Source organism: Siniperca chuatsi, linkage group LG15, assembly GCF_020085105.1.
Source record: "Siniperca chuatsi isolate FFG_IHB_CAS linkage group LG15, ASM2008510v1, whole genome shotgun sequence".
Taxonomy (NCBI): Eukaryota; Metazoa; Chordata; class Actinopteri; order Centrarchiformes; family Sinipercidae; genus Siniperca; species Siniperca chuatsi.
Window position 1 is genome coordinate 265109 of NC_058056.1, and position 25974 is coordinate 291082.

Here is a 25974-nt window from a genome sequence, read left to right on the forward strand (position 1 = left end):
CAGGGTTTACAGTTGTTTCTAAGATTCCTGTGTTTGAAGATAAATCGGTACCAGTTGAGGGCAGGACGTGATGAATTTTTTCTCTGATAGTTGAAATTTTAACATTAAAGAACCTCATGAAGTTGTTACTACTGAGGGCTATAGGAATACATGGCTCAATAGAGCTGTGATTCTCTGTCAGCCTACAGTGCTGAAAAGAAACCTGGGGTTGTTCTTATTTTCCTCTATTAATGATGAGTAGTAGGCTGCTCTGGCATTACTGAGGGCTTTCCTATATGTTTTAAGACTATCTTGCCAGACTAAGTGAGATTCTCCCCGGCTGTTGGAACGCCATTTCCTTTCAAGTTTTCTCAATATTTGCTTTAATTTGCGGGTTTGGGGGTTATACCATGGAGCTAACCATCTTTATTTTATTATCTTCTTTTTTAGAAGGGCGATAGAATCGCGTGTTGTTTTCAGTGAGCCTGCAGCGTTATCAACTAGATGGTAAATTTGGGAGGGACTGAAATGAACATAGGAGTCCTCTGTTACATTGAGACATGGCATTGACTTAAATGCAGATGAAATCACTTCCTTAAATTTAGCTACAGAACTATCAGATAGACATCTGGTGTAGGAGTTTTTGCCTAATGGCATGTAGTCCAGTAATAGCAGTTCAAAAGTTATTAAATAATTGTCCGATAATGAAGGATTCTGTGGAAAGACTATTATAAAGACTACCAGAATAAGGTCGAGTGTGTGATTAAAACAGTGAGTGGGTTTATGTACACTCTGACAAAAGCCAATCGAATCTAATAATGAGATAAATGCAGTACTAAGGCATCATTTTCAACGTCCACATGAAATCACCTACAATAATTACTTTATCTGTTTTAAGGACTAGACCTGATAAAAACTCTGAGAATTCAGATAAAAATTCAGAATAAGGACCAGGAGCGTGGTACACTACAACAAATAGAATTGGCTGTCATGTTTTCCAGATTGGGTGTGAAAGACTAAAAACAAGGCTTTCGAATTAGTTATGATTTAGTTTAAGTTTAGGGTTGATTAATAGGCTTGAGTCGAAGATGGCTGCAACTCCACCTCCTCGGCTGGTGCCTTGAGGAACGTGACATTTAGGCTAACATATTCTTCATGACCCAGCCAGGTTTCAGTAAGACAAAATAAGTTAATATGATATTCTGATATTAAATCGTTAACTAGTACAGCTTTAGATGACAGATATCTGATGTTTAAGAGTCCACATTTAATTCTCCTATTTTGTTGTGCTATTTCAGTGTTTTATGTATAACTCCTCTTCTGTTAACTTTTGATTTTATTAATTTAAGTGGTCAGGGGGGCAGACACTGTCACTAAGGAGTTTTGGGTGGGTAACTGCTCTGGAAGCGCAGAGAAGCTTGTAGGACTGCAACTGTGCTTCCTGGCCAATAATCAGAGTTGGTTTCTCAGCGGGTGTGTCGCTGAGTGGGGAGAACTTGTTAGAAACCTGAACAGGTTGGTGGTGAACCGTGGACTTCTGCTTAGGGCTATGCTTCCTTCGGGCAGTCACCCAGCCTCCCTGGTTTACCGGCTGCTCAGGAGCTGCCAGGAGACAGCTAACAGGAGCTACCTCTGGTCGGTCCGCACCAGCTACTGGGGGCTGGCTAACTACAGCAGCTAGTGATTGAGTTTACATGATGTGGAACTGCGTTTCCAATTCACTAAGCCTCGCCTCTAATGCTACAAATAAACTACATTTATTACATGTACCATTATCACTAAAGGAGGCAGAGGAATAGCTAAACATTTGACACACCAAGCAGGAGAGAGCAGGAGAGTGAGAGGGAGAGAGAGAGAGAAGCCATTGCTAGCTGCTAAGCTAAAGAACATTAGCTTGCAAAACTGAATAGCGTGTAAACTGTGGGATTAGCGAGAAAGTCGCAAAAAGAAGGAGAAAGCTGTGAGTGTTTGAGCAGAACTAGTGTACGTTTAAATGTATAGCAGATAGTTAGCGGCTGTAATGAAGAATCAAATAAAATTAACTGTGATGAGCTAGAGCAGCAAAAATACGCAACAAGTAACATACAAACACCGGTGACCACCTTGAACAATTTATCAAATGTATACTGCTTATAAATGCTAAACAGAAATTAAATAACCCCTCAGAACTTCATCTTAAATTCTAGTGTGCATCCCAAAGTTTCCAAAGGTACCAAATGTCAAGCCGAATTTTGGGTGAATGTGCATAAAATGTTGCACAAGCCATCTAGAATATTTCCAAAAGATGTAATGGTGCTGCACTAAATTAGATGATGTCATAGTTTTAATATTTTACTTGACAAAGACATCATATAATGAGGGGTTTGAACAAGCAGATGCAGAATTTTGATTTCAAACTGTTATACATTGTGGAAAGTTGTTGTTGCATCTCCAATTTGAAGCAAAACCTGCCATGTGTTTTCACATTGGGATACAGAACTGTGTCTCTGACATCCCTTTCTATTTGGCCTATGTTATGTTTTATCTACCACTACTTAGGATTTCAGGGGAACTGAAATATCATAAGCACTTCACTATGAATACATCATACAACTCTCAGTAGTGGAAACCCTCAATCTACAGCCCTACATGTGAGCGTCAGTCAGTTCAGTGAAGTACATAGTCTCCAGTTTCCACTTTACAGTGATTAACTGTTGTCTTTAGTTTTCAAACATTTTACACCTTGAGAGGAATCAGCTCAGTTAACAAGAACAACCAGCAGAACCAACACTGGACACCACGCAGGTTCCACTAGATAGTTAGTGTGTAAATCTGATGGGTTTAGGTGAAATGATCTCTTACTATCTCTTCTACTCAAATACAAAAAACATGAAGAACCATGTCTATGCAAACATGCTGAGGCTGTTAGGTTGTAAATTTTAGAGTTGCCATCAGTTGTGTACAGCTATTGTTGCCAAGGAGCTGTTGACCTCCAGGATGACAGTAGCGGGTGGTGGAAGTGAAAGGCCTCTCCAGTCTTACCAGGATGAAGTGAGCAGGAGAGAGTTGATGTCTGCAGTCCTCAGTGAGACCGTTTCCTTTATACTTAATGGAGTACTCCACCTATTTTACAAGTGAAGTTCAACCTGTGAAAACAAATAACTAGGCCTGGGCCTGAGGGTTCAAATTTTTAGCAGGAAGCCTGTGTTACAAACTGTGGGGTTTGAAAGAAGTGGGCATTTAGAAGGCAGAAGGTGAACTAATGAAAGACGCTGTGGAGTTACATAATGGGGATTGTAGATTGTAGCATTTACTAAAAGGCCTCTGTTGCATCAATTTCCTCCAGTCTTTTTGAATCTGTCTCCTGTGGGTTCCCCAGCGTTATGGAAGTGCAATGCTAAATCGCTTTATAGATAAGTCTACAATGGTAGTTTACTGTGAAAAATTTTAGAGACACTGATTTAGATACGTGAGGTTGAATTCCAGGAGAAATCTCACGTTCATCGGATCCGTCTTAAACTGATCTGGATCAGTTTGAGAAGACTAAAAATCCAGAAAGATTTTTTAGGAGTGATAAAAGCAGTTGAAATCCTGAGGAGACAACACATGTTCTTTGTAACTCTTACTTAAAAACACAAGATGCAACCTTAGCCTTTAGACACATCACTCATCTGAGCTGTCTGTCTTGAAATGGTATCTATGCTGAGGCTGAGCTAACCAGAATCTGTAAAGCCTCCAAAGGCACTGAAGTAACAGACTGAGAATGCAGGAAATGTGCAATAATAAAAACAAGCTGAGTGTAGTTTGCCTTTAAAAGCAAAAGGCCCATTTCAGGAGAAAATCATTCAGATGTTACTTCCTAAATGTTCCTAACATTATGGGAAACGAAAATTCCAGATAAAAAGCTGGATTTCGTCACAGCATTACAATCAGACCCTGACTCATACATTATAATATATCCTTTGTGTTTATTGTGTTTTTAATGAAAAATGTTGCTTATTGTTCTGTTTCAAGTCTGAGTTGTCACTGCACTGTGCAAAGTATGCAAAGTAAATACTCTGCAGATTGACATAATTATTAGGCTTTTATTTCTAGTCTAATACACATTCATAGAATGGTGGCGCTATATAAATACAATTTCATTGAATTGAAATTATTTTCTGCCCTTAATGTCCAACTTCCTGTCATCCAGAACTTTTAGAAGTTCACTCACCATGTCTCTCAAGCTAACCTGCAGTTAGCATGATAATGTTTAAATAATTGTAATAATTAAAATTCAGATTTAGTATCCCTGCCCACAGATTAAGATCAAGCACTCCTCGTATGGGATACTGGTGGTTTGGCCTGGTGACACACAGCCAACAATGATCATTTGGTGTTATATTTGTATCCCGATAGCTGCACAAACAGCTCAGATATCTCAAATTCCCCATTTACCTCATCACGTCTTTTAAAAGATGAAGCCCCTGCATGAAAAATCTGGAGAGCCGTGGTTTCCTGGTGTTGGGTTGTACTTGATGCCTGCACATTTCAAGTAGATCGGGTGTGTCCATATCCAGTACCTTGTTAGAATCGTGCAGGACATGAAGATGGAGAGCACAGCAGTGAATTTGTTTTCCAGAACCGACCAGGTCAGATGAACCCCCCACCTATTATAGTAATCTACCATGGCATTGTTTATTTAGTCATGCATTTTTTGGCGGTCAGTAACATGAAACAGTGACACAGGTCAAAACTCCATGTAACAATCTGGAACCAGCTGGAAGCAAGTGCATTATTTGGGTCAGTGTCAACCTCAGCGTCTCCATTCATTCCTGCAGATTTTGCACATTTCGCAATGTTTTAACACAAAACAATGTCTACTTGCTACCCTGTCTCCAAGAAATGACTTTTATATGATACTAATTTGTTTTCCCAGTTATGTTGTGATGGGAAACGTAATCGCTGCCTGGAAAATGTTCACAGGCAACTTTTTTTGAGTGAAGTGCTACATTTTTGTACCGTACACAAGTTCAAAGGAGATGGTTGCAATACTTTGACAGCAGGGACCAGGGTTCGCATCCTGAGTCCTGTGTGCGGTTAGGGTTGGGCTAGTGTTTAGCCAGGGAAAGATTGTGGTCTGGTTAAATGTTAATAAACTAAATATGTTGTGTCTTGTATTTCAAGTCACTGCAGACTTTTTCTGCATTAAAGTAAGAACACAACATTTTCCTAACCTTAACCAAACCATAAAAGCATAATATTGTATTACGAGACTGGAAAAAATGAACATTGTCAGTGAACATGTGATACGTTCATATCAACATTTTGCAACTTGCCCGAAACGTATTTGCTGTTGTATATAAACAGCAAAAGTTTCTAGGAGACTGCTACTTGCTTTACCTGCATGTCAACAGTTGCAGTTTGTAGAGGAGAGGAGTAAAATGATCCAGTGGAGGAAGAAGTACTCAGATGTTTTAGTGAGGTATAAGTAGCATAACCACAGTGTACAAATACTCTGTTACAAGTAAAAGGCCTGCATTCAAAATTGTTCTTAAAGTTCAAAACGTACTCATTATGCAGAATGGCCCATTTATATTTTATATTATATTATTGGATTAGAATTTTTGATGCATTAATATAAATAGCTGTCATATAAATGTAGTAGAGTAAATAGTACAATATTTCCCTCTGAGATGTGGCGGAGTAGAAGTATGAAGAAGTATGAAATGGAAATACTCAAAGTACAGTTCCTCACCACTGAAATTTTTCAATAATTGATGAGAAAGAGACAAAGATTTGAGGAAAGTTAGCATAATTTTGTGCAGTATGTAGTATGAAGTATGTTTTTCTGCTTTGCTATCCTGTTGATCAACTCACCACCTCCTATTGGGATCTCGACCCCCTGGTAAAGAACCACGTGTCTAAAATATCATTGTATGCTGCAGTATTAAGCTTTCCCTTAATACTACAACACTGGAACCAGAACCGACCCAAACCATGAGAAATAGTTCCGAACTAAAGGTATTTTTCTGCTAAATGTACATTTGTCTGAAGTTCCATTTCTTTCCCCACTCCTGCAGCTCATAAAAACCACTGCTGTCTTTCCTCCAATGCAGCATTGCTGCTTTTAACTCCTTAAGGATGCGGTAATTGGGGCTATCTATAACTAGCTCATTGACAGCCTCTCAGCGGTCCTCTGCAGACCCATAACGTCTGCTTGTTGTATGGTTGAGAAGAGGGCAAAAGCCATGTGGGAGGACTGGAAAATGTGATGCTTGTTTTTGTAGGAGAAAAACTGCATCTCAATGACTCAAGTTAGATCCAACCAACTTAGCTTTCTTCCTGAGCCATGACTTTGTAAGTGCAAATGAAAACTTTTCCACGTGTTTTTATTCATTGTGATAAAACAGGTTTTGTCTTTAGCCAATCAAAGCCCTGTTCCCTACATATCAAATCTGCTGAAATCTGATTTATTTATGCAAACATTGTTTTATTTAATTGGGAAGCTGTGCGTGTTTGTTGTTGGAGGTTTTCTAGCTGAGTTGAATGAAAGGTTGAATGACCCTTCACTCTTGGCTGTATCTGTATGAGGCGTCTGTGTGTGTGTGTGTGTGTGTGTGTGACGGATTTACAGCGTGCGATGGAGAGAGAGAGACCGTGTTGTTATGATAATGAGGCAGCATGGGAAGGTCTTTGTCTGTGTGTGTGGAGCTATGAAAAGGTCTGAACACCCCATGGGAGAATAAGCCCATTTCTATACAGCATCCACTGTCTGCTGGTGGGAAAACAAAGGGGTGTGTTTTATGTATGCATATGACTGCCTGTGGTGTATTTTTAGGGAATGCTCACCAATATACACAAAATCCAAAGTGGATATTAGTGATTATATTATAATAACCATAATGGTATTTTCACGAAAAGTTGGGCTTTGAAACAAACCCTTTTTCAGCTTCCCCCTCCCAGCTGTCTGTCTGCCCCCCTCTCTCTCTCTCACACACACGCACACACACACAGGACGTGTGTTCAGCCAAAGGGGGTTCTGTGCTTGATGTCTCACCAGGAGAACAGCCTGCTTGACCAATATTTCCCCTTAAAAAGTCTTGCTCATGCAAAATCATGCATTGCAAACTTGCTGTTTGTAAATAAGCCATGTGGTTTGTAGCTTAGCACCATAAACCAGTGCAACCTGACCTGGCATGAATTTCTTTTTTTTTCTCTCTTTGTATGAACTTCTGCAGTATATTTTGTAGTACGGTGATCAGTCCGTGTTGCTCCAGGGTTTTTAAACCCATTTTAAAGGATAGGTTTGGTATTGGTTAGGGAAATGGTTGTGGTTGTTGCTATGAAATAGTTACAGTCCTGATAAAAATACACATGTTTTTTTACATCCCTGTTGTGTGTTAACTTTGGTAATAAGTATGAGCTTTAGAGGTGCTGGTAGGCTTATTTTTGAATGTGAAATATTTTGCTGTTTTTCCCTACCTAACCCTAACCCTGTCTGTCTATCTACCTGTCTGTCTAGCTATTTTAAAGTTCAGCTGAAGCTAATATGAGGATTTGGCATTCTGAGTTAGCCAAGTCAACAATCAAGTCAAGAGTAGGTAGTGTAGGTTTATTGCTGGTGTTTTGTCCCAGCAACAAACTTACATGCAACTACCGTGGAGTATTCCTCCAAGGAAATACTGTCCGTAGAAACGCAAAGAGGGAATTTCATAGTAAAAAGACTGTGACTTTGGAAGATAGCCACTTGATTTGGTTGGGGCCCCCATAGCTCCAAGAGATTATTTTTCTGCACAAGATATTATTAGCTTAACTTTTCAAGATTAAAAACAAGATCGTTCAGGACTGTCGAAGCTTCGTATCATTTAGTCAAATCAAGTGGCTGTAAAGTTACAGTCTACAAAATTCCCTCTGTGCACAAGGTTAAAAAAAATCTTTTTCTTGGACTTTGGGGGCACCGTAAAGTCTGACTGCTGAAGCCTCACGTGAGCTTCAGTTGAACTAGAATGCAACTTTGTATGTGGAGTCTTTCCCTATCTCATAACAGTGTAGTCACGCTACGAAGGCATTGCTTCAGGCAGTGTGGAGAAGAGGAATAACTCTTATAACTAATAACTTTTTCAACATACCTAAGGGTTCTGATTTGGCACTTGATGAGAGTAATAATAATTTATCTTCTGGCTCTAATGTCCATGTCACTGACAATGCTGCCAAAGTTATGAGTTGTTTTATGTGTTTCCATTATATTTCAATAATGGGAATAAGCATCAGAAACACAGTTAGAGCTTTTTCTTTAATCACTTATCAACACTCATCAACTTTAAATGAAATCTCTCCTGTTGGAATACCGTTGCAGTGATTTGTTTTTATCTGAAAATATTACAAAGCACCAGGCTAGCATCCATGCCAATTAAAACAGAGCGTCACTCCAAATAAAGGGCATGAGTTCCCTTTTGCTGAAAAAATTAGCCCTGGCCTAGCATCACAGGGATTTGTTGAGAAAAGCCGCCTGGTCAGGAATTCCCACATTCCAGCACACATAAGGGTCCGAAAGCACTGTGGGAAAAAAGGCGTGTCCAGGAAACAATAATAGTGCATTGTTTTGTCCAACATCACTGGAAGAGTCCCAGTCACCTGCTGGAGTGTGAGGAAGTGGTTAAATCAGCCAAATGGGGCATTTGCACAGCAGCTTTACTGAATATAAATATGGAACAAATAAATCAGTGTGTGTGTGTGTGTGTGTTAGTGTGTATTTCTGCTAGAAGCAGTGCTGAGGCAGAGTTTTTTCTTGCTGCCAGCTGTGCTGTATGTCCTGCTTGCTCAGTTTCCTGTGCTGTGTCTTTGTTTCTCACAGCACAGCATACAGTAACAAAGAGCATGTGAAAGGTTTTGATATGACAGACTCTGCATTCAAACCAAAGCTGAGCCTGCGTAGTGTCTCTGGGTTTAGAGCTGTAGAGCTGAAACAATTAGTCAATTAATTGATTAGTTGATCGACAGGAAATTATTCAGAAACTATTTTATAATTGTTCCAGTAATTTTTCAAGCAAAAAGGCCAATTGTTCACTGATTGTGGATTTATTTGATACATATTATATACATTTGTTATGTATAATAAGACTGTGAATCCTAATCGAGCAGAGCAAAGAAACAGTCCAAGCAGAGTTTGTTATCTTGATTTTACACTAATGTTAATATGATGAAGCAGAGTCATCAGCAAAAGGCTTAACTTTGTCTGGGCCAGACACACACACACACACACACACACACACACACACACACACACACACTCATGTGATTGTGTTTCCTCTTGGTCTCGCCAGACAGAGAAAGGGTGTGTGTGTGTGTGTGTGTGTGTGCTCTCCATGCCCTGGCCATCTGTTCAACAGTATTGTCTGCCTGAGAATAGGGTGCAGCATCTTTAAAGACTCACTGTGCAGAATGGGAGCATCACATCGCCCCCCAGAAACTCTCTCTGTCTCTCTCTCTCGTCCAATCACATCATGATGTTTGTGTGCTGGTCTAGCCTAAAGTCTCTCAGTCTGACAACAATGTGATGAGAGGGCTCAGCCCAAAGGTCATCTGCCTCTATCTACCCTTGGATTTTACGGTGGCCATATCTCATGGAGGTCTGTAGAGATTCTTTCAGCTGTAGTCTGGACTCACTGATTCATTCACATGACAGCCATAGTTGATGTAATTTACACCATATTTAGGGTAGAAAGCACAGAGATGGAAAAACAGAGAAAATTTAAATGCTGCAAAACCATTAATGACATATAGTTTTGGAGTTAGTGTAAATGTAATGGACTAAGGGTGAGCTCGTATTTAAATTGCAGGCTTACTTTGCAAAGGCATTAAGACTAGACTAAGCTTTTCATAATAGCCCCTAAGGATAATTCTGCTTTATTTTAACCTGTCTTAACCGATCTAAAACACAAGTAAAACTGTCACTAATATTTGCCCATTTCACAAGAAACCTGTGTGCTACAGTACGGTAGGTCCAGGAACCAGGAAGTGGACAGTAAACAGTGGATGTTTACAACGGACAGTTTGGGTATTGATGTTAATGTCAATGTTACCTTTGTTTTCTCTTCCAAATAAGTTTGACTAACCAGGGGGTTTGTTTAAAAAAGTCAGATCATCTGATTGCTCGTGTTGTTGTCCCACCTGACTTCTTTTTCATCACCATGGATGGATTACTGAACCTGGCCTGCCGGGCACAGAGCCTCTGTTTGAAGTGACTGTTAACATTTCTTGTTGGAAAATCTCAGAGTTCAGTTAAAATTAGGGATGTCCTGATCGTGTTTTTTGCTCCTGTTGTCTTTTAATATCTGCCCATCAAATCCAATCCAATATTTGTTTTTGTTAATGTTGTCCTTCATATTACAGCTGCACAGCAGACTGAGGCTTCTTCTTTTTTCTTTTATGGTTTCCTCTAATATTTTGTACAGTGTGCTGTAGTACTGAGTATTATATCTGTACAGAGGAGTGTCACTGTGGATCTGCTGTGGCAGGAAGCTTTGGTCACGAGTCAGACAGCCTCCAGTGTGAACTAAACACTGAAGTTCAGCTGCAGTTTTTTGAACAGCAGCACCTGAGAGTTCTGCTTCACCTGCAGAATGTCACTGAAAGAGGCTCAAGATTTGTTTTGTCTCTCTCAGCCTGGTTGTCCTGCTCCGATGTTTATGCCCAGGGGCCCATTGTCTCATAATCTGTCCAATCCAAAATCTCAGCAATTAGACAGTCTTACTGTCCACACATCTGAAAAAGTTGAACTGTTTCACCCAGACTGCAAAGCACAATTATGTGGATGGTTTGAATGTCTTTTGTCCAGACATCTCTACCATTCTACTTATCTTTTTTGCCTTCCTCAAAAGCTTCAAGCTCTGGGACTTTTCCTGCTATACAGCAGTGTTGTATTGCACTTTATTCTAATTAACATGTGAATTAGTGTTAATCTAGTTGTCTGGTTGCAGACTTCAAAAGTTGCAGTGCACTTCTGGATGCTGTATACAAGAATGCAGTGGTTGGATTCTTGTGAGATCAGTCTAGATGTTGTGCTAAATACAATGCATCATCTCCTCATTCATCACTGTTTTAGTCTTTGCATCCTCTCATGCTGGTTGAGTAACACACAGAATAACTGTTCATACTGCAAGAATCTGGATGGCAGGTTCAAAGTACTTACAGAATGACAGAGAGAGAGAGTGGGGATGGGTTCGCTGTTTGCTTTAGCAGCTCCACTAACATTCTACTCCATTTCTCCTGCAGCTCAGCTGAATGTCATTGAAATTAGCAAAACGTCAACCGTGTGTGTGTGTGTATGTGTGTGTGTGTTCAGTGTAATTGAAATCATTCCTGGACTTTCCTGTCTGAGGACTTGTGGCTCACTGGCTCTGATACATGGCTGGGAGCCAGAGCATGCGCTGCTTTAACAGTTATCAGCAAAATTGTGGACTTCGGAAACCATAGTGCATCTTGATCTAACCACAGATGGAAGGAAAAGGAAAGAAAGAGTCACAGTTATCTAAGAGGAAGACATGAAAATTTTTCTCAATGTCAGCAAATGGTAAAAAGACCTAATTTTGGAAATCCTTTTCAAATGGAGTAAACAGGACTGAACCACCCTCTTGTTCTCTTAGCCATCAAAACAAAGATCAGATTTGAATATGATTTCTAGCAGCAGGCCTCCAAGATTATGAAGTCCACCTTGTGCCTCTCAAGTTATACCAGGAGTCAAGGCTGGATGACAGGAAGAAAAGAGTGAGTGAGTGATGTTCAGGAGAATTGCCCTAGATTGGTACATCAGATGTGTGTAGTCTTGTGTGTGGTATTTGTACATGTGATTGATTCCAGTGTAGAAAAATAAGATTAGATTCAATTTTATTGTCATTATGCATGTACAAGTACAAGGTAACGAAATGCAGTTTAGGTCTAACCAGAAGTGCAATAAGCAAGTGCAGGACATAAAGTGTGTGCATAAATGCAGGATAGAGCAATATTATGAAAATATAGCCGTAGTTGTTATTATTGTATTATTGTATATTATTATATAAAAATGTGTGTTAGACAGTGTTACAGTAAGGGGCTCGCCAGTATAGCTCATGTTTGCGGCATGTTTTAAGTCTACTCCATAAATTAGCCAACATAATATAAACGCTTATCCTATGAGGCTACAAAGGCAAACACTCCTATGAGGTCAAAGTTCAAAGGTCAAATCTCCCCTCTGGTCAAAGGATCTGATCTTCTGTGTTCTTATAACCCTCATCTAATACCTGTTTAGCCCCCACTAGGACTTTATTGAACCACATATTTCACTATCCCCCACACAGACAACTTCTGAGACTCCCTAATATCCACATACAAGGCAAAGGAAGTGTCTGTAGAGCTGTGTATGAATGAATGAATGAACAAACAAACCTTGCAAACATGTTTCCAACCTAAGGCATTACCAGTTCCGAGGAAGTAGTTCCACTGACACCGATTCAAACCAGCTCCAGAGCAGAAACATTAGTTAGTTAGGCTTGTGCATGCCTGTGGGTCTGCTGTGTGTTGACATACCGATGTTGACCCAGTTTGACATGCTATACCATGAGCTCCCGCTTTGCATAGATACACTGACTGTTATGGTTATTAGTTGACTTGGCCTTCTTTCCCTCATCCTTTTATGAGGCTTATTATCATGGAATTAGGTTAAAATGCAAACAGCTGGTGTCAGGTTAGTTTGTGTCAGGCTACATTGTTTGGTTTGTCCACTGCTGCTAAATGCAGGATAGAGCAATATTATGAAAATATAGCCGTAGTTGTTATTATTGTATTATTGTATATTATTATATAAAAATGTGTGTTAGACAGTGTTACAGTAAGGGGCTCGCTGGCTGCAGGTCAGCTAATTGGATTAGAGCCGAGGTCACAAGGAAGCAAAGAGGATCACTGGTACAAATATCAAGTATCTACAAACTTTCCATGAGATCAGATTCAAGGATTAGCAATGGGAATGTGTACAGTACATGAAGTTTTATAATTAGATTTGGGAACAAAGATCTCTGAATCTCCTCCATCCATAATCACATCCACTCCTATGCGGCCAGCTACCCAGCCATCACATCGTATTTGCCTTCTTCCCCACGTGTCTGATTTTTCTCTCTCCGCATACCCTTTCCCTGCACACGCATTTCTCCATCCCGGTTTTCTTTCTTCTTTCCTTCAGCTGTAGCTAACTTAGCTCCTTTGGCTGCACCGGCTCCCACAGCTCCTTCTTCTTTTTCTCTCACAGCAACCCCCACTAAAGCTGCTGTCCATACTGCCACAGTCACAACAAGTCATGGCGTTCCCTGTTCTGGACCCATGCCATTTCCTCCTGTATTACCAGTCTTCTCAAGCTTACCACAGCTACATCCACAGCCACCTCAGCGACATCCAAAGAGCTCATCCTCACTTAGTCCCTCCTGTCTTCCCACCATCAGCTGGGTCTGGTGCATCATTGTACTCCTCCATCCATCCGTCCACACTCACCCTTCCTCACCTCATCCATTCACTACTTCCCCTCATCCTTTCATCCCTCTACCTCCACCTCTTCATCCCTCACCCTTCCTCCCCTTATCCCTTCATCCCTCTACCCTCACCCCCACCCCCACCCCTTCATCTCTCATCCCTCCCTATGGACCCTCAATCCATCCCTCCTACGTCATCTTGGCTCCCCTCCATCCATAATATACAATAAACTATTCTAAATCCATATCTTTATTGGCATGGTCTTTTGTTAGTGAATTTAAACCAAGCATTTATTCTGTGTGCTAATTTCCTCATATTTAACCACACCCAGTCTGTATACTGTTTGTCCAGCTTTTCTGGAAGAACTAAAAGAAGCTAGTACATTCATACATCGATTTGGGAATCAATGACTGCAACAGTGCAATTTTAGGATTAGTCGGCTTAACTAGAATCTGTTTGCGAAAATCAACAATGGAGTTTTCAGCTGTATAAGATCAAGTGGGCTGCTAAACATCTGAAAACATGCCAATCAAGGCCCCATAAGGAGAAACTGGCTGCAGTGAAGGCTAATAGTAACAGAGTGGAACACACCTGACTGAAACAGGGCTCAGGTATCAGTTTGCTGCACTGATGATACCCACAGACCAAGATGCTGTTTTAGGATAAGGCTACACAATGCTTAACATGTTTTTATGTCCAGTCAGAGAGCATAAGGGTAAAGGCATGACCACAGCTAACCAGGAAACAGAAGGCTTTGAGATACTTTCCTTAATGATCTTTATTAAGTTGTAGACATTTGTTCAGATCTTGGTTCAGATGTGACATTTATGCTTTCTTCTGTTTTTTCTCGTTCAGATGTATCAGCCAGCTACATCAGCCAGCTGGAGAACAAGATGAGGATGCTGGAGGACGAAAACAAGCAGCTGCTGTCACAGGTAACCACTGCCACCATCAGTTGATGCTCTTATCACTTTACAGACCTCTATGGCGCACATTGGAAAATGTACATCCAGTGCTATGCTGTATATACTCTATATGTGATTTTTAGTCAATTGGCTAAAAAATGAAATGACACTGGTATGGTCATTTAACTGTGTGTTGTTGGTGCAGGATATTGTTTAAGTGTGATCAGTGTATTGGTGTTTGGACAGCTGTCATCATCTGACAGACCAGCTGTATGTCCACACCTACCTATGTGTGGGTGTGTGTGTGTGTGAATGATTAGTTACTTTGAACTGATGAGCAGTTAGCATGCCATCAGTGTATGAATGTGTGTGAATGGAGTGAATGTGATATGTAATGTGTGAAGCGCTTTTAGTGGTCAGAGGACTAGAAAGGCGCTATACAAGTCCATTTACCATTTACATTGTGGTTCATGTTATCACTAACCTGATGAAGGTGACTAAAATGTTGGTGTCCTAATAAACTTAGAGCATGGTGTGCAGTTACCTATCATTGAACTGTACACCAAAAAGCTACACTACAAACAACTACAGTACCATTGTTTTTTATATACTGAACTTTTACTCATTGATGTTTACATATGTTAAATGCCCATAGTAGTGTATATTGTGTTTGTGTTTTCTATGACCATGTCCAACTTGTCTAATACATGTGACACAAACACACTTCCAGTGGTAGGAATACTGGTATACACAAAATACACAAAATCTCACTAATTTAGCTTCAACTTAGTGTTTTTTTATTTACTCCAGTTGCTAATTTTGGTGTTAATGAGATGTTAACGTCAGCTCTTTTATTGAGCTTGTAATAAAATATAGTATAAAATATTTTTTGTTCATGCAAATCAACTTCCTGACAAACACATAAAATGTTGAAATCTAAAACTATATTTTTGGTAACAGTCAGTAAATGCGAACAGCATTGTCCACACAGTTTCCCATTAAAGTCCTACCACTGCCTTCATGTAAAATGCTAACGTGAAGCACACATACCTGATCTGCTTAATAAAGTCTCAATACCGATCTGACTGTTGATTTAAAATATTGTTATTTCAGCCATTACACGTTTTTGTCGTAAGGTGAGGTGCTAAATAGAGAAGTATGTGGACCCAAAAGCAGATGACAAGGAAGCGGTCTCAGGGTGAAGTAGCCGGATGACTACCGTGTTTATTGTTGGGTGGAATGCAAGCAAGAACAGGCAGAGGTGAGCAGACAGGTAATGAGCAGACAAAAGACAAAAGCCAAAATCCAAGAATCTAAAAATGGTCCACAGGAGAACAAAGAATCCAAGATAAACTCACAAGATATGCTTGGCAGCAACAACACCATGTGTACAACGATGATCCAACACAGAACAAAGAAAAGACCAAGACTAAATACCCTAGGGGAGGTGAGACAATGAGACACAGGTGCAATTAATCAAGGGAGGACCAACAATCAAAACTGGAGGGAAAACACAGACAGGAAGTAAAAACACAAGACACACAAGGGAAGAAGAATACTACCAAAATAAAACAGGAAGTGATAACACCAAAACTACCACAGTTTTTCACCCATCACTCTCTCTCTCTCTCTCACTCACTCACTCCAATAGCAATAACATACAAGCAATGAGCGCTCAGCCTCAAAATATTAAAAGCTCATATCTGGTCTTGTTTATCTAGCTTAGCTTGACTCCCTCCATCTCTCAATTTTATTCAATTCAGTTGTATTCTGTTTGTGCTTCATTTGAATATCCCCAGCACAGAGGAATTACATCTGGTGCAAAACAGTAACAATCAGATGAGAATTTCCCTTTTATGAGTGACAACAATCAATATATGTCCTATCTGAAATTGTAAGACTCAGTTAATTAAGTGCCTCTACAGTAAAAGTCAGATTGTTGTTGTTGCCATGTACGGTACACTTGTTTCAGTAGCTGTGTTTACACAAAGGCTTTATTCCACCAATAACCAGAGTAATAACATTAGAGAACCACTTCTGTCAAATCAATACATTTTACTTTGACAGCGGACTTGGAAACCCTTTACTGTTCACTTAACAATTAAAGAAATATCATTATTTTCTGTATATGGTTCGACATGTCGGGAAATAAACGTATTCACTTTCTTCCAGAGAGTTAAGCAACAAGATCAAGCAGCCAGTTAGCCTAGCTTAGCTTAAAAACTGGACACAGCTAGCCTAGCTCTGTCCAAAGGTAAGAAAATTCACCTACCAGCACCTGTAAATCTCACTAATTAACACTCCACTGGTTGCCAGGCAACCTCAGTCACTGGCGTAGTGCTGGGTTAGGGTCAAGTACCGCACATAATTCCCCGCAAACCACAAACTGTTGTTTATACACTTCAGTTTGTGTATAAAACAAACCGGATTTAGCATGTTAATCTGTGAGCTTTAGAGGTGTTGGTAGGTGTATCTTGTTACTTTTGGACAGTATCTTCTCATCTAACTCTTGACAAGAAAAGGGAATAAGCATACTTCCCAAAATGTTGAACTATTCCTTTAAATGATGCTGACTTTTTTCTGAACCATCTTAAACCATGGCTGATAGTCAGATAGTCATAGTCAAATAGTGTCAAGTGACAAATCCCTCAGTGATTCCTTACAGTGGCTAACATAGACATCTATTCAGATAATTGGATTTATGTGCAAATGCTTGTGGGAATTGTGGATGAGATGTGGGAGGAAAAAATTGCTTTTGTACAGTTGTGGTCGAAAGTTTACAGACACTTGTAAAGAACATGTATGTCATGGCAGTTTGAGTTTCCAATAATTACTACAACTCTTAATGTTCTGTGATGGAATCATTGGAGCACATACTTCTTTGTCACAAAAAACAGTCATGAAATTTGCTTCATTTATGACTTTATTTTAGGTCTTCTGAAAATGTGACCAAAATTACTGGGTCAAAAATATACCTACAGCAATGTTAATATTTGGTTAAATGTCCCTTGGCCATTTTCACCTCAATTATGCGCTTTTGGTAGCCATTCACAAGCTTCTGACAAGCTTCTGGTTGAATCTTTGACCATTCCTCTTGACAGATTTGGTGCAGTTCAGCTAAATTTGTTTGCGCTCTGAAACGGACTTGTTTCTTCAGCAATGTCCACATGTTCTGTAAAGCAGCAGTTCCACTGGCAGAAAAACAGCCCACCCATGGTGGTGGTAGCATAATACTACCACCACCATGCTTGACGGTAGGTATGGTGTTTTGGGGGTTAAAGGCCTCACCTTTTCTCCTCCAAACATATGTCTGGTCATTGTGGCCAAATAACTCGTTTTTTTGTTTCATCTGACCACAGAACCTTCCACCAGAAGGCCTTTTCTTTGTCCATGTGATCAGCAGCAAACTTCAGTCGAGCCTTAAGGTGCCGCTTCTGGAGCAAGGGCTTCCTTCTTGCACGGCAGCCTCTCAACCCATGGCGATGTAAAACACGCTTAACTGTGGACACTGACACCTGTGTTCCAGCAGCTTCTAATTCATCGCAGACCTGCTTTTTGGTGGTTCTTGGTCGACTCCTGACCATCCTGACCAATTTTTTCTCAGCAGCAGTTGATTGCTTGCGTGGTCTTCCTGATCGTGGCAGTGACACAACTGTGCCATGCACTATATACTTACAAACAATTGTTTGCACAGTGGATCTTGGGACCTGTAGCTGCTTTGAAATGGCTCCAAGTGACTTTCCTGACTTGTTCAAGTCAATGATCCGCTTCTTCAGATCCATGCTGAGCTCCTTAGACTTGCCCATCATAGCGTTTATGGTTGAGTCTAATGAGTGTATCAAACAAGCCCTATTTAAATGGACTCAGACAAGCCACCAGCTGTAGACAATCAGAAGCACTCATAAGAAGTTAACAAGGTCATGTCACAAAGCAAATTTGATTGATACAACTTTCTACATCACCACAATCGATTGTTGAAGTTGCTGTATGTATATTTTTGACCCAGTAGTTTTGGTCACATTTTCAGAAGACCTAAAATAAAGTCATAAATGAAGCAAATTTCATGACTGTTTTTTGTGACAAAGAAGTATGTGCTCCAATGATTCCATCACAGAAAATTAAGAGTTGTAGTAATTATTGGAAACTCAAACTGCCATGACATACATGTTCTTTACAAGTGTATGTAAACTTTTGAACACAACTGTATCTCCTCAGTGATTTGATTTTCTGTCATATATCATGTCAGGGTTAGAAATTTCAGTTTATTATGTATGTTTGCTTCTTTAAGTGTGTGGGACTGAATCAACCATTTGGTTGCATCAGAACCAACTTGAAGTGATGATCAAAGATAAAAACACTGGCAAAGAAGTGGTATCAAAAGCTCAGGTTTCTGTCATTATCTAACAGTATCATCGCTGACAGCTGCACTGACATCATTAAAATCTAAGGAAAATGTGAGATGCAGGACATCCTATCTCCCCTATTGATAAGTCTGTCTGACTGACTGATTGACCTCTCCTGCTTTACTGCAAACACAGCAGGTCTACTGTATCTCTTGTCGCCGTGAGAACACATACCTACCTGCCTCAGCAGTGCTGCTGCGTCCTGTCATACCGTCTCCTGTTATTCCCCTTCCTATCTTCTATAGAGTTATTTTTCTCTCTTTGTTTCTTTTCTTTTACTGCTGGGTGTTGCTACAGCATATCTCTACATGCGTTCCTGTCTGTTTACTTGGTGATTACAATGATTGTGATCAGAGGGTGCACCTGCCTCCCCAGGGTGCTGCTCGGACCCCCAGCAGTGAACCCTCCCCCACAGGGTTCTACCTCCCCCCGGAGCAGAAACCAGAAGCTGTAGTCCACGCAATGAAGGTAGGCCACAAACCAGCCTGTGTGAGCAGTTTAAGGCTGTGTAGCTGTCTGCTATTTAAAAGGTAACTTGGGCAAAATAAAGCCAGGTATATACTAAAGCTAATTACGGGTCAAAGAAGCATCACTTCCATCATTTTCTACAGTGCTGGATGCTGTCGTTGAGGTAAACCTATGCTACTTCGACTGACGTTGTCAATCAGTTTCCCATTCTGGGTCTAAGTATGGTTTTGATAAAGACATATCAACTGCTTGAATATTTAGAGGAAAGTACAAGGTGCAAGTTAGAATGTGTAAATAGGTTCACACACAATGTGATTTCAGTAAATGACTGCAGCTGCACCCTAGCGGCTAATATAAGCCGAAGGTTTTACTAGGAAGCTCTTGAATCTAGTTACGTGTATTTATGTGTATTTATGCAGGCCATTTAAATATTGCATTTCTTCTCATATATATATACAGTGCATCTGGAAAGTATTCACAGTGCTTTGCTTTTTCCACATTTTTATGTTACAGCCTTATTCCAAAACTGATTAAATTCATTATTTTCCTCAAAATTCTACAAACAAAATCCCATAATGACAATGTGAAAGAAGTTTGTTTGAAATCTTTGCAAAATAATTAAAAATAAAAACCGAAAGAAATCCCATGTACAAGTATTCACAGCCTTTGCTCAATACTTTGTTGAAGCACCTTTGGCACCAATTAAAGCCTCGAATCTTTTTGAGTATGATGCTACAAGCTTGACATATTTTGGGCAGTTTCTCCCATTCTTCTTTGCAGGACCTCTCTAGCTCCATCAGGTTGGATGGGGAGCGTTGGTGCAGAGCCATTTTCAGAGCTCTCCAGATATGTTCAGTCGGGTTCAAGTCTGGGCTCTGGCTGGGCCACTCAAGGACATTCACAGAGTTGTCCCGTAGCCACTCCTTTGTTATCTTGGCTGTGTGCTTAGGGTTGTTGTCCTGTTGGAAGATGAACCTTCGCCCCAGTCTGAGGTCCAGAACGCTCTTGAGCAGGTTTTCATCAAGGATGTCTCTGTACATTGCCACATTCATCTTTTCCTCGATCCTGACTAGTCTCCCAGTTCCTGCCGCTGAAAAACATCCCCACAGCATGATGCTGCCACCACCATGCTTCACTGTGTGGATGGTGTTGTCCAGGTGATGAGCGGTGCCTGGTTTCCTCCAGACATGACACTTGCCATTCAGGCCAAAGAGTTCAATCTCTTTTTCATCAGACCAGAGAATTGTGTTTCTCATGGTCTGAGAGTCCTTCAGGTGCCGTTTGGCAAACTTCAGGCAGGCTGTCATGTGCCTTTTACTGAGGAGTAGCTTCTATCTGGCCACTCTACCATATAGGCCTGATTGGTAGAGTGCTGCAGAGATGATTGTTCTTCTGGAAGGTTTTCCTCTCTCCACAGAAAAACGCTGGAGCTCTGTCAAAGTTACCATCGGGTTCTTGGTCACCTCCCTGACTAAGGCCCTTCTCCCCCCGATCGCTCAGTATGATTAGTGGAAACAGGATGCACCTGAGCTCAATTTTGAGTGTCATAGCAAAGGCAGTGAATACGTATGTACATGTGATTTTTTTTTCGATTTAAGATTTCACAAACTTCTTTCACATTGTCATTATGGGGTATTGTTTGTAGAATTTGGAGGAAAATTCAACAATGAATTTAATCAATTTTTGAATAAGGCTGTAACATAACAAAATGTGGGAAAAGTGAAGCGTACTTTCCGGATGCACTGTATATATATATATATATATATATATATATATATATATATATATATATATATATATATATATATACAGTTGTATGCAAAAGTTTAGGAACCCCTGACAATTTCCATCATTTATAAATATTTGGGTGTTTGGATCAGCAATTTAATTTTGATCTATCAAATAACTGAAGGACACAGTAATATTTCAGTAGTGAAATGAGATTTATTGGATTAACAGAAAATGTGCAATATGCATCAAAACGAAATTAGACAGGTGCATAAATTTGGGCACCCCAACAGAAAAATCACATCAATATTTAGTAGAGCCTCCTTTAGCAGAAATAACAGCCTCTAGACGCTTCCTATAGCCTGTAATGAGTGTCTGGATTCTGGATGAATGTATTTTGGACCATTCCTCCTTACAAAACATCTCCAGTTCAGTTAGGTTTGATGGTTGCCGAGCATGGACAGCCCGCTTCAAATCACCCCACAGATGTTCAATGATATTCAGGTCTGGGGACTGGGATGGCCATTCCAGAACATTGTACTTGTTCCTCTGCAGAAAGGCCAGAGTAGATTTTGAGCAGTGTTTTGGGTCATTGTCTTGTTGAAATATCCAGCCCCGGTGTAACTTCAACTTTGTGACTGATTCCTCAACATTATTCTCAAGAATTTGCTGATATTGAGTGGAATCCATGCGACCCTCAACTTTAACCAGATTCCCAGTACCGGCACTGGCCACACAACCCCACAGCATGATGGAACCTCCACCAAATTTTACTGTGGGTAGCAAGTGTTTTTCTTGGAACGTTGTGTTCTTTTGCCGCCATGCATAACGCCCCTTGTTATGACCAAATAACTCAATCTTTGTTTCATCAGTCCACAGCACCTTATTCCAAAATGAAGCTGGCTTGTCCAAATGTGTGTTTGCATACCTCAAGCGACTCCGTTTGTGGTGTGTGTGCAGAAAAGGCTTCTTTCGCATCACTCTCCCATACAGCTTCTCCTTGTGCAAAGTGCGCTGAATTGTTGAACGATGCACAGTGACACCATCTGCAGCAAGTTGATGTTGTAGGTCTTTGGAGGTGGTCTGTGGGCTGTTTTTGACCGTTCTCACCATCCTTCGCCTTTGCCTCTCCAATATTTTATGTGGCCTGCCACTTCTGGCCTTAACAAGAACTGTGCCTGTGGTCCTCCATTTCCTCACTATGTTCCTCACAGTGGACACTGACAGCTTATATTTCTGCGATAACTTTTTGTAGCCTCCCCCTAAACCATAATGTAGAACAATCTTTTTTTTTTCAGGTCATTTGAGAGTTGTTTTGAGGCCCCCATGTTGCCACTCTTCAGAGGAGAGTCAAAGAGAACAACAACTTTCAATTGGCCACCTTAAATACCTTTTCTCATAATTGGATGCACCTGTCTATGTAGTTCAAGGCTTAATGAGCTCACCAAACCAATTGTGTGTTCCAATTAATCAGTGCTAAGTAGTTACAGGTATTCAAATCAACAAAATGACAAGGGTGCCCAAATTTATGCACCTGTCTAATTTCGTTTTGATGCATATTGCACATTTTCTGTTAATCCAATAAACCTCATTTCACTACTGAAATATTACTGTGTCCTTCAGTTATTTGATAGATCAAAATGAAATTGCTGATCTAAACACCCAAATATTTATAAATGAAAATCATGGAAATTGTCAGGGGTTCCTAAACTTGAGTAGTTTATATGTAATATATATATAACTTACTCAACTTGAAATGTTGAATTAAAACTGTATATTACAGTACATCAAAGGGATAGGACATGATATTTTGTTTGGTGTGCGTGTGTGTAGGTGCTGGAGGTCCATGAGAAGCTGGACAGGCAGAGCTCACAAGAATATGATGAAGATCTTAGTGAGAAAGAGAAGGCCATTGTCAGAGAGATGTGCAACGTAGGTTTCAATATGAGCTTTCTTTCTTTTTCTGTCTTTCTTTCTTCCAACAGAAATGCACCTACACACAACGTTACAGCTCCTCAGTCGGTCCATAGATGTCACAACCAAAGATATGTCAAACATGGTGATTCAGCATATTCTACAGTCTCTGATTCTAGAAATGCAGGTTTTGATTTGTGTCCAAGTCAAATGTGTAGTTTGTTAAAAGTGAGACAGTGAGCCAAACGTCCTACAGGAAATCACTTCTAAAATGCAAGGATGCCAAAAAAACTAATGTTTTTGTTTTCCATACTAATTTGTCTGGCAGTGGTGGTAGTTTCTTCTTCACTCTTCTCAGTCAAACTAACACAAAATTTAATTTACTGTACCTACTGATTGACAGACTGTTACTACATTATACTGCATAAAGCTTGTTTTAATTAGGGTTTAAGTTAGAAAAATACTGTCTATTAATTTAGTGACACTGGCGCAGCACACTATTACAACAAATGAAAATATTCTAGATGTGCATGACTTCCCCAAAATTTCAGTCTCATGTAGTTGGTATCTTTAGAAAAGTTGGGATCTTAATCAGAATTTAAAATAAAGTTCTCTGGATTTGAACAGAGAAGTTTTCAGTACAGTCTTTATTGTCCTGCATGTGGCATTTGGCCTGCAGCATCAAAAACAGACTTATCCATCAGTTAAACTAAAAAAAAAACTTGGTTTGTAATGTATAAACAAGAATTAAGCCAACTACAGCATATACCAACATATGAAATAATCACAATCAGAATCAGAAATACTTAATTGATCCCCGAGGGGAACTTTTGTTATAGCAGCTCACTATCTCGTCAGTGCACAAAGGAATAGAAGTACTAAGCAAAAAAATATAATACACTATCATACAGGTCAGAAAATAAATTAAGTACCAAGTGGGTAAAAGCATAAAATTAAAATAAGTGTGAAGTACAAAGTGGTGGTACAGTATAAAGTAATAGTGCAGGAACTGTCAAGTTAAGCTTATTAAGATTATAATGAGACGGAGGATATTGCACAGCAGTAATAGAAGTATGACTAAATATCAATAAATAGGGAATTTTAAACTGAAAAGGGTATATTGCACAGCAATATTAACACAGAATATTGCACAGTTATGTCAAGTATTACAGTGATGTCCAGTTTAGTGACTTAGGTTCATATAGACTAACACTTAGAGGGAGGAGTTAAAGAGTTTGATGGCCACAGGCAGGAATGACTTCCTGTGGTGCTCTGTGGTGCTTTTTGGGGGGATGAGTCTTCCGCTGAAGGTACTCCTTTGTTTGACCAGCACGTCATGGAGTGGGTGGGAGACACTGTCCAAGATGGCATGTAGTTTAGCCAGCATCCTCCTCTCTGACACCACCGCCAGAGAGTCCAGCTCCACTCCTACAATGTCACTGGCAGTTTATTGAGTCAGTTAGTGTTCGCTACCCTCAGCCTGCTGCCCCAGCATGCAACAGCATACAGGATAGCACTGGCCACCACAGACTCATAAAACATCCTCAGCATTGTCTGGCAGATGATGAAGGACCTCAGCCTCCTCAGAAAATAGAGGCAGCTCTGGTCCTTCCTGTAAAGAGCTTGAGTGTTCTCAGCCCAGTCCAGTTTATTGTCTATGTGTACTCCCAGTTACTTGTAGTCCTCTACAATGTCCACGCTGACCCCCTGCATGCAAACCGGTGCCTTGGCCCTTCGTAGGTCTACAACCAGCTCCTTAGACTTTGTCGCATTGAGCTGCAGATGGTTCTGCTCACACCATGAGACAAAGTTCCCCACCACAGCCCTGTACTCAGTCTCATCACCACCGCTGATATATCCCACCACAGCAGAGTCATCAGAAAACTTCTGAAGGTGGCAGGACTCTGTGTGGTAGCTGAAGTCCGTGGTGTATATGGTGAAGAGGAAGGGAGAGAGGACAGTCCCCTGAGGGGCCCCAGTGTTGCTGACTATGTTGTCCGACACACAGTGCTGCAGGCACACGTGCTGTGGTCTGCCAGTCAGATAGTCCACAATCCAGGACACGAGGGGGGCATCCACCTGCATCGCTGCCAGCTTCTCACCCAGAAGTGCTGGCTGGATGGTGTTGAAAGCACTGGAGAAGTCAAAAAACATGATCCTCACCATGCTTGCCGGCTTGTTCAGGTGGGTGTGGATGCGGTTAAGCAGGAAGATGATGGCATCCTCAACTCCCAGCCGGGGCTGGTAGGCGAACTGAAGGGGGTCCAGTAGGGGTCTGACCATGGGCCGCAGCTGTTCCAGCACCAGTCTCTCCAGGGTCTTCATTATGTGGGAGGTCAGTGCCACCAGTCTGTAGTCCTTGGAGCCACTGGGACACGGCGTCTTCGGCACAGGAACAAGGCAAGATGTCTTCCACAGAACAGGGACCCTTTGAAGGTTGAAGGCATGTTGAAGGACTCCACATAGCTGGGGGGCACAGGCTTTTAGCACCCCGGGGCTAACTCCATCGGGGCCTGCAGCCTTGTTTGAGTGGAGTTTCATCAGCTGTCCTCTCACCTGGTCAGCAGTCAGGCACACAGCAGAGGTTACAAGCAGGGGAGGGGGGGAGTCATCAGTGTGAAAAGGGCTGTTAGCCTGAGAGCCAGTTGAGGGGGGAGTAGGACTTATGGTACTAACGTCTTAGAAACTAACTGTAAAGAGAAGAACTGACTGAACACAGATGTGTGAAACATGTAGACAGAAAAATAGAGAGACTGATGTGTGGACTACTTTTTATCATATTTTGCAATTAATGCAAAAACCATGACTCTCCCAGGAAAATGGAGGAGGGGGGGAACAGTGGACTCAGAGGAGTTTGAGGGCCAACAGCAGCTGAGTTAGAGGGGGGATGAGCAGGAGCCGGTGTGTCGAATCTGTTAAAGAACAGATTAAGTTTGTTGGCCCTGTCCAAGCTGCCTTCAACTCCTCTGCTGCCAGTCGGTCTGAAGCCAGTGATGCTCTTCATGCCGCTCCAGACCTCTCTCATGTAGTTCTGCTGGAGTTTCCGCTCCAGCTTCCTCCTGTACTTCTCCTTGGCCTCCCTGATCTTCACCTTCAGGTCAGCCTGGATTGCCCTCACC

General features: G+C 40.9%; 1 protein-coding gene across 8 annotated transcripts in view; it reads left to right on the plus strand.

Moving 5' to 3' along the window:
* Positions 1–25974, plus strand: part of ccdc85ca (coiled-coil domain containing 85C, a) — a 50105-nt gene that overhangs the window by 15774 nt on the left and 8357 nt on the right. The window contains exons 2-4 of one of the 8 annotated variants that reach the window (XM_044166203.1): positions 14293–14372; positions 19043–19213; positions 22775–22873. In XM_044166203.1, coding sequence (XP_044022138.1) covers positions 14293–14372; positions 19043–19213; positions 22775–22873 — 350 coding nt within the window. Of the gene's footprint in view, positions 1–14292; positions 14373–17701; positions 18404–19042; positions 19214–22774; positions 22874–22926; positions 23001–25974 lie in introns of those variants that run through there. The other 7 variants (XM_044166207.1, XM_044166204.1, XM_044166209.1 and 4 more) reach the window with 7 other exon arrangements.